We start from the raw sequence: 15,818 nt of genomic DNA on the forward strand, positions 1-15,818 counted from the left end.
CTTTCGGCCCTTTTTAGGCTTCGCTCCGGCAGAGGAGGTATGTTTTGGAGGAACCTTGCCGGAGCGTGCCTTTTGTTTGGGTGTTCCGCTTGAATTGACCAGAGAAGGAGACCGAGGTCCCTTTAACTGGTCAGCGGAACTGCCAACGCCCCCAGCCGGCAGTGGCTGAGGGTGCTGGACGAGGGACTGCGGCCGTGGTAACGACGGAGCGTTACCGGCAGAGTCCCCCGAGAACTCGGTCCGTCCTGTGGGAGAGGAATTCCCCCGGTTTGTGACAGATCAGTTCTCCCCAAACGCTTCATACCAATTGAATAAAGTCAACAACTAAATCAAGAAGACGATGAGAAACTCTACAAATTGTTGTTATTTAACTCTTTTAATAAATAAACTTCTCTTAGGCGAAAAAAGGGTAGCAAAATGACGAGGAAAACAGGAGCTATTTTACACACGTCCTACCCGACCTGCCGCTATTAAGAGAAAAGAGGACGCTCACGAGGCACGCACGCCGCGGGGCATTATGAGTAGGACACCAAAGGGCACTATTGTATAAAACTCTTAGCGGAAAATACCTGCCGGTCTAGGGAATATGCAAAAGTAGTAATTGCTCTACAGGTAAGTAGAGTGAAGTAGACTCTGGACTTTTTCAGTTCACTCGGCTTCACCTCGTGAAATGGAAAAGTCCAGATTTTACCTTGCGATAATATTCCTCCCATTCCACGCTGATCCACTCAATATTTGTATACTATTTGGGCCACTTTTAATTCCTGAACATCAAACAACCCATAGTTACATTGTATTTGAACGTTGAAAGGCAATAGATGGCTATTATTTCTCCAAGGAATAGAAGGGAAAACCACTCTTGAGAAATGCCAGTTCACTATTGGTCAAGAGGGTACCGGCGGTTCAAAATCGCTATACCAAACAATCGTTATTACGAACACTTTCTGTGGATCCAACGATGTTCGTTATGGCGGCATTCCACCGTACTTCTGTGGCAATTTGAATACAGAGTTTGCATAAAAGTTAATATGTTAGTATATTTTCTGCCTACAAATAAGCTAACAGGCCGATGATACTAAAGCAAAGCCATAAAATGTGAGAAAAGTTAATATAGCAGGGGACACAGGTATGAAAATTATCTGCTAATGTACTTTTTCAATTTTTTTTCCATATAACTAGAGTGTATCATCCATTGTTTACATGCAATAAGTTTGACCCAAGAAAAGCCCATTCTTCCAAACCCCAAACAAATTTAAATAGTGAAACCCAGTATTTTCGGCTATATTTGAATTTCAAGCAATGTAAAAAACAATTTTTTTGTGATAGAAACTCAAAACTTGGCATAAATAATCTCTGAACCATGCTCTTCACATTAACATTCATTGTTAAAGTAGTTGTTAAAGCACGAGTTGAATATCACCATTTTGAGATATGTAACGGTTTGTAGTAAAATGTACAAATGTTGTTATGTTCATGGATGTTTCACAAGTTTAGAGTTAGATTTAAGCTCAGACTTTTACATTTCTTATACATATAACTAGTTTTGATGCTAAAAAAAAAAAAACATGTTTGAAGTGTGCTGACATGTTTTCATTTTTTACCCTATTGGTTGACACAAATGGGTACGTTAAAAAAAAACAGAGCCTTATGTGACTTGAGCGGTGATTGGGGCCCCACCAACCCACCACTTGGCGCAGGTGGAGGATGGCCCCCCAGCCAGAAAGGTATGAGTCCTTCAGGTCTAGGCTGGCCCCCCATGCTGATGTGTGGATTGACTCGAGGATAATCTTAAGTTTAGAATGGGGCACCATACGCTGGCTTCCTCCTTGGGCAACAAGAAGAGGGTCGACATAAACCCCGATCACATCCCCCAGGAAATTATGCGTACTACCGCTTTTTCGAGGAGGGAGCTGATCTCCACCTCGAGGGAGGGGCATTTCGTTGGGTTGGATGGTATTGGTGTTTGGTGGAACAAGCATGTCTGACAGGGGGGTTGCTCGAGCAATCGAATGCGTAACCGTGACTGATTGAATCGAGCAGCCACTGGTCAGACATGATAAGAGCCCAGGACCCCGCAAATTCTCGAAGGTGGCCTCCCAACGGGTCTGACAGCGGGAGGTCGCCATGAGTTGGGTGAGTCATTTACGCCAACCCCCGGATAATGGGGGGCAGTTGTCCAGGAACCACGGCCAGATTGGGGTCGTTGTTTGGTGAAAGCATGGTGTAAGACTGAGTCTGCGCGGAGCATGCACCGGACATATGCCAGTGCGGCCACGAAAGCTACTACGGTTAAACTACAGCGACCTGCGGCAGAGAATAACAAACAACAGTTTGTTCCTACCCTGGGCTGCCCTGGCCAAGGGGGTTGGCAGCTTCTTGGAAATGTTCTCAGTAGCCTTCAACAGCTTTGTTTCGGTTTGCATCAAATTGCCCCGTAAAATGATCCTTGTCTGGCCATTAGAGGGAGGGTCTCGAATATCTTTCAAGCGCCCTATGACGGGAGAAAAAAAAATATGTGCGCAACCTGAGCTGTTATGACTTTGTAGCCTCGAGCCTTGCGCATCTTTTGATACCAAAAACATAGAAATCGGACCACTGGTAGCCGCGCAGCGAAAATTTTTCCCATATATGTACTGTACACAGAGCAGAATTATCATTCGTGCATATGAATAATTAATTAGTCCTAATTCCAAAACCCTTTGACCTATAGTCATGACATGAAATTTCTTGGCTATGTTTATGATAAGTTGTTCTATGCACGTACCAAGTTTCATAATTTTTTGTCACTCGATGGCCGATGGAATCCACCCCCCCCCCCCCCCCCCGGCTGAGAGTTGATCAAAAAAGCTTGGCCCTTTCAGGGTTAAAACTATCCATTATCTCAGTGCTTTCCGCTGAACTATGTAAATCAACAGATATACGTTTGTGTCAATCAAGTTGAGGCCCTTTGGCAGCTCGAGCCCTCCCAATGATCTTGGTCCACATGTCCCGGTCCAGCATGCAGGAGCGCAGCTCTTCAGCGGTGGTCAAGCTGGTTTCCCGTTTCAGCATGTCCACGAAGGAGATATTTCTTCTCCCACGTGAGGCAGTGCCCAATGTGGTCTCCCAGAGAATGATCTGGCTAGCAGCCAGCTCGAGGTGACGGACGCAATGCCCTGCAAGCGTGACATGCCCCGGATCTTTTTCGTCACCTTTGGCAAGCCTGCATAGAGGTCTACATTTCTCATGTGATCCTGCCACAGGATGTTGAGGGCCATGCGCAGCATCCTGGTGTAACACCCATCCAGAGACTTCTCCATCTAAGTAATGAGGGTGATCAGTGATGACCACACCTTTTTCATTCTGTGGAGCAATGACCACACCTGTCCTTGAGGTCTTTCTCACTGGAGCTGATCCTAGCTCCAAGGTACTTGTAGTCAGATTCAACCTTGAGAGTTGTACCATCTCTCGTGCAGACAGCTGTGCCACTGATGTTATAGGCGAGCACCTTGGTCTTCTTTGTGTTCAGCTGTAGGCCAACCTTCAAACACTCCTCCTCAACTGATAACAAAAGGGTTCGAGCCTGCTCCACTGTATTTGAGACCAGTGCGATGTCATACGCAAAGTCCATGTCAGTGATCATCACATGAGACAATCGCCGGCTCTTGCGGGGCACTATGGTGAAACCCAGCTCCTCTTCTCTAATGTTGATGGCCTTCCTCAGGGCGTAGTAGAGTACAATGATGAAGAGAAAAGGGGCCAAGATGTCACCCTGAAGCACTCCTGTCAGGATGTCAAAGCTCTCTGTGACACCACCCACTGAAGTGACCTGGCCCGGCAGTTAGTGTAGGTCGCCCCAATGATTTGCACTAACTTACTGGGGAGTCCGTATGCGGTGAGGATGTTCATCATTTTGACCCGGTGGATAGTGTCAAATGCCTTGCGGATGTCAATGAAGGTGATGACTGCAGGAGGATGTTTATGCTTGACACCTTCAATGATTCTTCTCAACCAATGATGTGCCCCACTTAGAACCCATTCTGTGCTGTTCTAAGAAATGGGTCCATCACTGGCCGAATCCGGTTGAGCACCATCCTGTTAAAGGTTTTGGCGACAAAAGAGGTAAGACTTATCCCTCGGTAGTTGTCCGTACATGTGAGGTCACCAGACTTCGGAACCGGGATGATATTAATACTGCTTCACTGATCTGGTATCTCTCCCTTCTCCTATGCCTTGTGGACAAAGTCGAGTATGTGGTCGTGGATGGGGACATACTTCAGGACCTCTGGGACTACTCCATCCTCTCAACAGCATTTTCCAGCCTTGAGTGCCCCCTTTGCTTTCACATACTCCTCATCATTGAAGGGACCACCTTCGATGTCCAGGTCCTCGAACACATGTTCTACCTCCGCCTGCTCATCCATCATCTCTGGTTTATCACCAAGAAGGTTTCTGAAGTGGTTGAACCATGCCTCAACCCGTTGCTCATCGGTATCTCCCTTGACCAGTAATCTCGTGGATCAGCATACAGCTCATCGCATGCATTTGGTTGACCCGAGCTACTTCCACCTCCCTTATTTTCTGGGTAAGCATGCACCTCCTCTTCGATGATATCATAGGTTTCAACGAGGGCCTTCTTTTTGTTGGAGTAGACCACTCGATTGGTGAGGCTGAAGTCTGCTACAAGAGATCTGTAGGCCACTTCCATCTCCTCCCTGGCTCTGAAGACACAAGGATGCGATGAGGCTTTCGCCCTCCTCTTCACCTTGGGGACCTTGTCCATGCAGAACTCCCCGGCCTCCTCGTTTGCTTTCACAAACTTGTCATATCGGTCAGTAGCAGATTCCCCCTCCTCAGTCAGTACCTGGAACCGATTGTGAACTTTTATTACGTACAGCTCCTGCAGATCGCTGTTTCCCTTGAGCTTCTTCCATTCGTATACTTCACCCTTCTTGTGACTGGCTTTCTCGGTTTCCTCGGAGGCTGAGACGCACCTTTGTCACCACCACTCTATGATCTGATCCCACTGTAGAGAAGGTACTGTGGGCGCAAGAGTTAATAAGGCTATTTCGCCATTTCCTCCTGGTCAGGATGAAGTCGATCTGGGATTTCATCCCTGCTGGTGACAGCCACGTCCACAGCCTTCCCTTTCGCTTCTCAAACAGCGTGTTGTTGACTAGAAGAGAGTAGTCCTCAAATCGATCCAGCAGACGCACCCCATTGTCATTTGTAACCTGATGCAAGGTGAAGGAACGTCTCCCTGTCCCAGGGGGGCATTGAAGTCTCCAAGAATGGCAAGGAAGTGATGCTGGGGAACAGCCTCTACCGCTCGTCTAAGATCATCATAGTTGGTGTGTAGGCCACTATGGTGGTGAGGACTGGATTGCTTTGGAAAGAGGCAGTGATAACTATATCAGAACACCGGTTGACATGATTAACGACCTCTGTGCCTCTCTGCTCAGCATAAGCCTGACCCAGTTGCCGCCTGAGCTTCATTTCTCCAAGCCGATGCCGTGACAAGGTAGAAATCTTCAATCATGTTGGTAACCACGATATCTCTCATGCCATCAGCATGCACGTGCTCCTGGATCCCACACACGGCCACTCCGTGTCTCCTCATCCTATCCACTAGCTCCTTTGCTCTCTTATCCTCCCTGATTGTCTGCACATTCATTGTGACAAGAGACAAGCTCTTCTTACATCTCAGTAGTGCTTCGGCTGTCCAGCACCCGTCGGCTCCCCTTCCCAAGGAGTCCTTGGGGTTTGAGGGAGCACCATCATCATTCTCACGAGGTGAGCGTGCACGAATTCCCTCTGCTGTTCTCCTGCAGACTCCGGCTGCTGGAAGTATACGATTCTTCATTGGATTTAAGATCATGATCATGGGCATTGCGAGGGGGGGGGCAAGGGGGGGGGCTTGTTCCCCCCCCCCCCCGAAAAAAAAGAAAAAAAAAAAAAAGGGAAGAAAAAAAAAGAAAAAAGAAACAGAGGCGCAAAGTCATACTGGAATTTTTTGGAAAAAATATGTTTTGCCCCCCTCTAGAAAAAAATCCTGGCGACGCCCATGATCATGATTAGGCTTTTCTTTTGTGAAAGTAGTGCTGGGGTGGTCACAACTCCTCTCCCGAGACGGGTGGTTTGAGGTTAGAGTTTTCCTTCTCAAAGGAGGGCTGCCTTCCCAGGTTTACGACAGCCCCTGGGATAACGGGGGTGGCGCCCAGGAACCACCGCCAAATCGGGGCCATTGTTTACCGGGGAATGACTGAGTCTGTGCGACCTGCGTAGCTGACGTGTTGTCGGCGCGGCCGCAAAAAGTACGGTTAGATTTCAGTGGTTTGCGGCATGGAATAATGAACAATGGTTTGTTCTTATTCTGTGCTATTCTAGTTGTGGGGGTTGGTGGCTTCTTAAAATTAATCTTTTCAGTAGCCTTCAACCGCTTTGCCTCAGCCTGCATGCAATCCTTGAATTTCCCGGTGAAGAGATCCTTGCCCTTGAGGGGGAGGGACTCGAACCTCTCGAACCGGCACATGGAGGTCGCTAAGGTCGACACTCATGCAAATTGGTCAAGCACCGAGCGAAGACCTTGGTCGAGGAGTAAAGAGCAGCAGTCATCATGTCTACCGGAATTGTGGAGTCATCTTCATAACCTAAAGCCAAAGACTCCGTGCAGAGAAGTAAGAAGGAGGCGGATCGCAAGCTTAAGCGGGAGGCTGAATCCATTTTCTTCAGAGTGTCCTCAAGCTCGCCGCGTGTCTTATCCACGAAGGGCCGCTTGATTGTCAAAGTCCTCTCATCCGCTGCCAGCTTATCTTTTGCTGCCTCCGGGAGGGAAGGCGATTGAAAAAATTATTGATATCCGTGGGATAAAAACGATAATAATCCCGCTGACTTCTAGGGAATGGACGCCAATTATCAGCGGACATAATGTTGTCAATGTGTTCCACGCACACTTGATCTAGTGGAAGTATGGGGAACACCTTGTCGCTACTTGTTGTTGAGCCCGTCCTGCACTTTATGTTCATCAATGGAGGGTTACTTAAGTACCAAAATCATGTCCCTCTGCACCAAACGGAGTTCTGTTTCTTCTGTTGCTATTGGTCTGCCTCGTCGTCGTCATCAGATGAACCACCCGAGTGCGAGGGCTGGGTTGACTCCGGTGAACGAGAGCCGACTGGAGGGGCGAATTGCAACAAACCACGTGGGCAGTGGCTGTGAAACTCCCTCGGAGGCAATGGACAAAGGCGGGTGCAGACTCAATGCAGGCATGGACTCCGGAGCACGATTAAGCATGTGCGGTATGTCCCTTTGTCCTTGGGCCACGCAACTGTGGCCAATGGCTGACGACTGTGGAACGCTGACTGCAGGTGGGGAGATCAGGGCACGGTTAACTGTGTGTGGTATGCCCCTTCGTCCTTGGGCCACCCAACCATGGCCAATGACTGACGACTGTAATTCTACCCAGTTTGTGACAGGCCAGTTCTCTCCAAACGCTTCATTACTATGAACTATTTACTCAATAAGACGAAAACTATACTCTACAATAATCTTTCTTTATCAATACTTCTCTTAAAGGCGCAATAGGGTATAAAAAAACCCGATGAAAATACAGAGCATATTTTTATACGTAGGTACGAAGCATATCACACACCCACATAATTCCATGGCACATCATTTCAGGGGGTCTGTCAAAGTCGCTGCACTGATATGGTTCCGATCTTGAGGTACAGTAATTTTGCATGCATTACTTGAGATGAACTAGACTGTTTTCTTGCTTGTTTGTTGTGCAAATTCGCTACAATTGTTTTTTAGTCTGTTCGGCCATGAGCACAATCTTCTGTTTTGAAAATGTTCATCACTGATTAGTTTATGTCACATACAAGGGCGGAAATCGCTCCTTGAACGTGGGGGGGACAGGTTTTTTTTTCTCCCCGAAATTACTCACAAAAAGTCACAGGCTGAACGGACAACTTTCCACTCGTAATATTGCCATGGGGTATGGCAGCCATAGCGATAGACTTGAAATCAAGTCTGTAATGAGTGGTTTTAATCGCGTCCGCCGCAAGGGCGGATCCAGAACACAATTTTTGGGGGGGGGGGCAAAAAAACGTTTGGTCCCGCAAAAAAGTGGGTCCAAAAAATTACGGCGTGGGGTTTCGTGAAAAAATTTTGGATTCTAGATGCTCTGTGATGCGATCTGAGGCAATTTCTGACCACTTTAACTAATTTTTTTGGGGGTGTACTCATTGCCTGCCTTTATTGCGATGTCACATAAAAAAAAAAAATTGGTTTCGTTTTTTTTTTGGGGGGGGGGGCGGGGTCATGGCCCCCTTGATAATGCAACAATATATTTCTAAACCTCATTGTGTGCATCGGGCATTTTGTCATTGCGGTTCTGTAACCTTAAAAATGGGCACAAACCGCGAACGAGTTCGTTTTCAGGGTGATTAGTTAAACTACAACAAGCCACATGGGCCAAAAGGAACTTACATTTACAGTCGGCGCGCACTTCATTTTTTGAAGGGGATTTACAATTATTCGTAACAGTTTCAACTTCCATAATTACTTAAATATTACTCCTTTTATTCAAAGACAGTTGCAAAAGTACTAATATTATCTACAATGTTACACGCTTTTACTGTAATTTTAAAAACAGGACTGCCAGATAAAATGAAAACTTGAAAATGATCGATGGTGTTTCTTCGTAAGCCAGATGGGCTACTATTGGCCCTCGCTATGGAAACATCATGCATATATGCATTACAGTGGCTGCACATATGAATATTCGCTTGAAAATGTCTTAGTCAAGTCGTTAGACACATACTGACCATGCCGCGCGTTAGTACATGACTTTTGCATGAATGGTTGTAGCGCTGACGTTGCATGAACGGCGGTGGTATGTATGAGGCGCCATGTGTATATAATGCAAACTGCCAAACAATTATTGAATTATAATGAATATATATAAATAATTTTGTTAAATAATTTATTTACACATGGCGCCTCATAGTATGGCGGATTTTGGCGCTGATCGATGACGGACATAAACCACTATAGTCTAACGACTTGTCATCAAGTCTATCATAGCGATTGCGGGCCGGAGTGGGGCCGAATTTGTATAGGAGTAGCAAATTATATGACGTACGCAGGCAACATTGTGTATAACGTATACCGCATGAACCAACACGCACGTACTGTACATGTACGTGGGTAGGCGTACAAGAGCTGTGGTCAAACCTACAAGAAAACCAAATTGGTTCTCAGCCACAAAGCGACGTATCAAAGAGGCTTTTCCCTAAGACTCTGCCATGGTTGGTCACCCACCCATACCTACACATGAAAACATGGAGGGGACATTCGACATTGTGTCCCCCCTTACCAAATTCATGAGGGGGACGTGTCCCCCCTGTCCCCCCCCCGGGATTTCCGCCCATGGTCACATATAATATCATTCTACATGTATGTACCAACCCTTTTAAGAGAATAGAAAACAATGCTGGGAATTCTTAGTGGTACACGTCCGATATTAATGACGCTAAACAAATGCTGTCAGGCAGTAGACAGAGAAGATCAGATTGCATTTGGTGTATTATTTTATTTATTTATTCATTTAATCATGTTTTGAAAATCATCTTACTCTTGAAGTTTTTGCAGCATGGAACATGTTTAATTAAATATATCAGGATACATATTGTATCATTTAGCATGTATCATAAGTATCGTGACACAAGTGTATCATTTCAGCCATAGTTTCAGCCTTCTGTGAACACTCACCTTTGGCGTCACCTGATGACAGGGGGACGGTGTTGGATGCGCCGGCATCGCCATAACGACACCTTCCACAGCACTGGGGCCAGCAAGAGACTCAGTGTTGTTACACTCAGAATCAATAAGTACACCTGGAAAGAGGAGTGTGTTTACACATCAATGCAATAAGAGTGACAGAGATTCAGGTTCATGACATGTAGGCACAGTGGCTCTTTCCTCGCCTTCCACCTCTACATCTCAGGTTCGATTCCTGCCTTGGTTCACATGTACATTGGGTTTCAGTCTCTACCTGATTCTGTGGGTTTCCCCAGCATATTTCTTCTTGTTACACTCTCTCTCTACAGCTTTCTCCAGGCTTGCAATATACAGTGCCTCGGGTGCTTTTGTCAAATTCCCTAACCCACAGAGGTGTGGGCTGATTCTACTAGTGAGTACTTTACCCGTAGAGCATTACTACCGAACATGCAAGAGGGTGTTAGCCATTTGCTAAGATTCATTTCCCACAGTACCTTGCCGCCCACCCCCGCCATAACACATCCATGAGTGAGTGCGCATGCGTGAATTGTATAGTAAGATCTCCACATCGCTGCTGAAATTTGGGTAAAATTTACACCATAACTCCACAATTTACTCTCCCAAATGTGGTTTCAGTGCTGAATCTTTCATTCAAGACCATGTTGGTTTGTTTTGGCTTTCACCACCTGGATTCTGGTCGAGTAACATCACTTAGCATTTTTTTCACCACACAATTGTTGTTTTCTCCATCTTGACAATATGGGGGCCACCATGGAGTAGAACTCTAGCGGGATGGCGTCAGGTGTGAGTAATAATTTGCTGGGTTGTGATAGGTGACCTGTATTGTTGTTTGATCTCTCATCTTGTAGAAAGGAAGGATTCATCCCCGTGAGTATGCTACTTTTAATCACCGGGATGGTGTTGTCTGCAAATTTCTACAATTTTGATGATGAATCTGTTACAATTAACTTCATTCATTTGTATGTAGTGATGTTTGTGTGGATGAATATCCATCATGATTTGACTATGGTACGCTGGTTGGGGATCGTGCATCTTCTCTACCATGCAAAAAAGCTTCAAGTTCAAATACTTCCCTGCTATACCATTGTTGCTTAGGAAGAGAAATAAAACTCAATTACCAGTCTGGATGCAGATTTAAAACTTTGATTAGTCTACATGTGTCTACTCACCGTACTCCAAACTGGAGACACTGAGCCCAAACCAGGACCCACCCCACTTAGTCCTAGTAACCCACATAATGCAGTAGATAACCCGATGTATGTGGGAAGATAGAGCAGTGCAATGTGACCAATGTGAAAATGCAATGAGTGGTACCATGCCAACTGCATGAACATGAATACAATAGTCTACGAAGCACTCAGTTAACAGGAAAGGGAAACATCTTGGATTTATTTCTTACTACCCACCCCACTTTTGTCGAGAAGTCCTCTGTTTTACCTGGAATGAGTGACCACGAGGGTATTCTGTGCGTGATCCTGACTACCAAACCAAGGAAAGTTAAACAACAGCCAAGAAAGATTTTCTTGTACAAAAAAGCTTTAACACCACAGACATGAAAAAGACCTCAACAAGCTTAGCAAGGACTTTGTGAAGAAATATGACAATGTTGACTGTACTGCAGATGATCTTTGGTGCGACTTCACGGCTGGGCTGAGTATGCATGGACAAATACATATCCTCTAAGACAGTCACCAGCAGAAGTTCTCCCCCTTGGCTAACACAGAAGATCAAGAGTGCGCACAAACGAAAACAACGGGCCTACAACCACTTCAAGAAAACCAGAGACCCAGAGGATGAGGTGAACATTACGGCGTGGGAATTCTAGATGCTCTGTAGTGCGATCTGAGGCAATTTCTGACCACTTTAACCAATGTTATTTTTGAGGAAAAGATGGTGGTGCAGTCATTGCCTGCCTTTATTGCGACGTCACATAAAAAAAAAATTGGTTTCGTTTTGGAGAAGGGGGGCCCATGGCCCCTTTGCCCCCCCCCCCCGATCTGCCCTTGTGTTGCCATGGCAATTTTGATGCTGCAAAAATTCAACTATATCACAAAAAAGCATCATCCTTACACTTACAAGAAAAAATTAGAAACACTTTTCAAAAAATCACTTTTATATTATTTTTAGGCCCTACAATACAGCATGTTTTTACAACTAGCAAAATTGCATTTTTTACCACATTTTTAACCCTCCAAATTGCCACTTGCCAGGGCACTCAGAATATATACTTTTACCCTTTCAAGGGTAAAAGGTCTTATACTCAGCGAACGCTTTTATCCCAGTGTTAGGCCTCTGTGCGTGCTGTCTATATAAAATAACAATCTTACGCACAGCCTGTGACCCACAAATGAGCATATCTCGGTCACTGAACTTTTTGCCACATCTTGTGTGGCGCGCTTAGCTTATTACAGGCTCGGACGTACGGGTTGGCGCCTAATAAGGGATAATTATGCAAAGGGCTAAAGTTCACGGGCATGTAAATTGCGATTCTTAGGTGCCCGTCCGGACGTTGGGCGCTCGGCGGGCTGTAATCATACGGCCACTCTGTCACAGCCATCCAAAGCGTGTACAGACAAAAAGTCTGTTCTTTCAATTTTCACCCACCACCATCCCCTTAGCTCCACCCACACAACATATTCAGTTTTTCAAGACATGTATAGTGCTCGCTAGTGTCATGAGATTATACATGTGATTTCCTTAGGAGTACCTCCTGGTTCATTGTACATTTGATTCCATCGATTAGTTTGTCTGGCAATATTTGCGGATGCAGACAGCCAGTAACCAAATTACTCATATTTTGGGGCATTTAAATATAATGTATAATTGTTATACAAATTTAAATTGTTGCCATAGCACTCAAAAGTTTCCCGAGGCCATGCTTTCCTGACTGAATGTAACATCGGTTGGAAGCTATCGTGTGTCAATCCACGTGTGAAATGTGATTTAAGCACCAAGTTGACGTGCATTTGGCTCATGTACATGTAGCTTGGGCATGTTATGCCCATTGTTTTGGGCCTGGGTGCCCAGGGCATGTTATTGCCCCAGGGCATGTTATTGCCCAATGGCATGTTATTGCCAATTTCTGGTCGGGCCGTGTGTTGCCCAATGGCATGATATTGCCCATTACTGCTTGGGCCTAGTGTGGCCCACTATTAATAACTTTTAATACTGACAACCGGTATGCCCAATCCTGGTATCCGGAAAAATAAAACACTACTTTAGGCTGTGGCATAAACTCAATGAATTGTCTCTTTGTTGCTTAATTTGTGTCTGAGTATAATTTCTCTTTGGCTATGGTTAGTTCAGACATTGGTCTTTTAATATCTGGTGAGAAAATCTTGGGTTAATGTACATCCTTCGTGCAGTAGTGCTCCAAAAATGGTAATTTTCACAAAAACCTTAAAAAGTGTATTTTCATTTTTTCCTTTGTTTTGAGTAATAACATGTATAATTGGAATTGTTCCTAAATCTAGCACAATGTCACAAACAGAATCACACTGTTAGACCAGTGGATGAATAGTAGGTCGTATAGTCCCCCCCCCCTCCCGGCTAGGCCCCGCCCACTCCCCCTCTACCACCGAACTTAGATCTTGTATGTTGATTGCATAATGAAACAAATGTAAATAAATAATTTGCAAGTGAACACTTTAGAAATAATACAGAATTCCTTTTCACAGCCTCCCTCCCCCCCCCTCGGCCCTGGGGCATTGAGTGGGGTTACGGATGGGGTATGACAACCCACCAATAACTTGGCTTTGTTGGTAAAATCATTGTAACGTCAGCAAAAATCATGGTGACCTTGACCTTTGACCCCAAAACCAATCTCAACTTGCCTACTCCCAAGGACAATCCCCTACCAAAGTTAGACACCAAAATCTCATTTTTAACTCAAGTGATCATCCGGAAACCATTGACATTTAACTGACCACGGTGACCTTGACCTTCGACCTTTTGACCCCCAAACCAATCCAAACTTGCCTACTCCCAAGGGCAATCCCCTACCAAAGTTAGACACCAAAATCTCACTTCTACATATAACTCAAGTTATCATCCGGAAACCATTAACATTTAACTCACCATGGTGACCTTGACCTTTAACCTTTTGACCTCAAAACCAATCCCAACTTGCCTACTCCTAAGGGCAACCCCCTACCGAAGTTACAATCCCATACAACATTTCTAACTCTTAAAAGTTATCATCCGGAAACTAAGCTGCCCGGACGGACGGGTGGACAACCGGGCAGATGAGACAACCGGGGTGATGGCATTGTAGTCCTTTTATCCCTTTTTATAAAGATTTCACATCCGGGGTGATGTCTTTCTATAGATTTCACATGTAGAGTGCATGTCCAACAAAGAAAATCACCCCACATGTGGGGTGTGGTTAGGGCGGACGGCCCGACGGACGCCCTATGGACGGACGGATGACTACGGACGGACGGATGACAATACCCCGCGAGCCTCTCGGCTGAGGGGTAAAAAAAACAGTGTACATAATTCAGACTTTCCCCAAGGCCATATGCATTTATGAAATCTGAACATAAGCCTTTCTTTTTGTTAAGATTTTTCTTTCTTCTTCTTCCTTTTCTTCTTCTTCTTTTTGTCGCCTAAACCCCATAGACTTTGTACACATTTTTTCTCAACGCCACTTTTGGCATTAATCTTTGTCGTACATCATTCAAAGTCAGCATAGGCATAGTCCTTATAGCATAGTTGTGTCCCGAAGAGTGACGTCATCATGACGTCAACATGGGTCACGTGACGTCATCACAAAAGTGCAAACTTTAAGACCCTATATCTAAAGAACTGTAAGCCCGATTGGGTTGAAACTTGGTATGTAGGTAGACCGGGATGTATTATAGGTAAAAATTGAGGTGACGTCATGATGATGTCATCGAGCTATTTTATATGATTTTTTTTGCATTTTTGGACCTTTAAGCCATATCTCTTGAACGCAACATGCAAAATTCAAAATTCTTTTTGTATTATGTTTGTTAAGTAAAAGGTATATGCACACAATTTTGAAAAATGTGTGACGTCATCATGACGTCATCAAAAATGTGATTTTTAAAAACATATATAAGGGAAAGTCCGATCGCCATGAAACTTAGTGGATAGCTAGATAATGGTACTAGTATGCAAGTTCCGAAAAGACATCACCAAGACGTCATCGGTTGATTTTTTATGATTTTTTTTTCATATTTACAATTTAAAGTGCAGTCCTATATCTAGAGAACCGTATGTCCGATGGGGTTGAAACTCGGTATGTAGATAGACCGGGATGTGTTATAGGTAAAAATTGAGGTGACGTCATCATGACATCATCATACGATCTTATATGATTTTTTGAATTTTTTGACCTTTAAGCCATATCTCATGAACGCAACATGCAAAATTAATAATTTGTTTTGTATTATGTTTGTTAGGTAATAGGTACATGTATATGTAAAAAATTTTGAAAAATGTGTGACGTCATCATGATGTCATCAAAAATGTGTTTTTTTTAAACACATATAAGGGAATGTCCGATCGTCGTGAAACTTGATGGATAGCTAGATAATGGTACTGGTATGCAAAATCTGAAATGACATCACCATGACGTCATCGCATGATTTTTTTATGATTTTTTTAATATTTACAATTTCATTCCGCTTCCAAAATTTAACACTTCCTTTCATTGGATGGACTTCAAGCTTGGTACAAACCAAGACCACAATGCAAAAATGTGCATTGACAAGTGTTATCAAGATGACGTCATCGTAGGGCATGTGGCGCTATCATAAAGATGCCTTTTTTAAAGTTTCACATTGAGAAAACTATCAGTCCGAATGGGTCAAAATCGCGTATGAAGGTAGTCAGACACGTCTGATTGGCTTTTCCGCAAAAAAGCGGAAAAGACTTTCTTTTTGTTCTCATTTTTGGCTTTTTTGCAATTTTGCGAAAAAGCCTTTGTTTTTGTTCTCATTTTTTTTTTTGCTTTTCCGCAAAGTTGCGGAAAAGCCTTTGTTTTTGTTCTGGTTTTTCTTTGGCTTTTC

The 15,818-nt window shown here is 44.5% G+C and overlaps 2 protein-coding genes across 4 annotated transcripts in view; both read right to left on the reverse strand.

Moving 5' to 3' along the window:
* Positions 1-15,818, reverse strand: part of LOC119723817 (transmembrane and coiled-coil domain-containing protein 3-like) — a 100,997-nt gene that overhangs the window by 11,980 nt on the left and 73,199 nt on the right. For all 3 annotated transcript variants that reach the window (XM_038194694.1, XM_038194695.1, XM_038194693.1), the window contains one exon: positions 9,754-9,878. In XM_038194694.1, the coding sequence (XP_038050622.1) occupies positions 9,762-9,878 (117 nt within the window). In that variant the 3' untranslated portion in view covers positions 9,754-9,761. The remainder of the gene's footprint in view (positions 1-9,753; positions 9,879-15,818) is intronic.
* LOC119724034 lies at positions 2,929-4,406 on the reverse strand. The gene is made up of 3 exons (XM_038194955.1): positions 4,326-4,406; positions 3,385-3,808; positions 2,929-3,155 (listed from the first exon to the last, which is right to left on the reverse strand). The coding sequence occupies exons 1-3, from the start codon at positions 4,404-4,406 to the stop codon at positions 2,929-2,931; spliced, it is 732 nt and encodes a 243-aa protein (XP_038050883.1).

Source organism: Patiria miniata, unplaced genomic scaffold (genome assembly GCF_015706575.1).
Source record: "Patiria miniata isolate m_02_andy unplaced genomic scaffold, ASM1570657v1 HiC_scaffold_17, whole genome shotgun sequence".
Classification (NCBI taxonomy): domain Eukaryota; kingdom Metazoa; phylum Echinodermata; class Asteroidea; order Valvatida; family Asterinidae; genus Patiria; species Patiria miniata.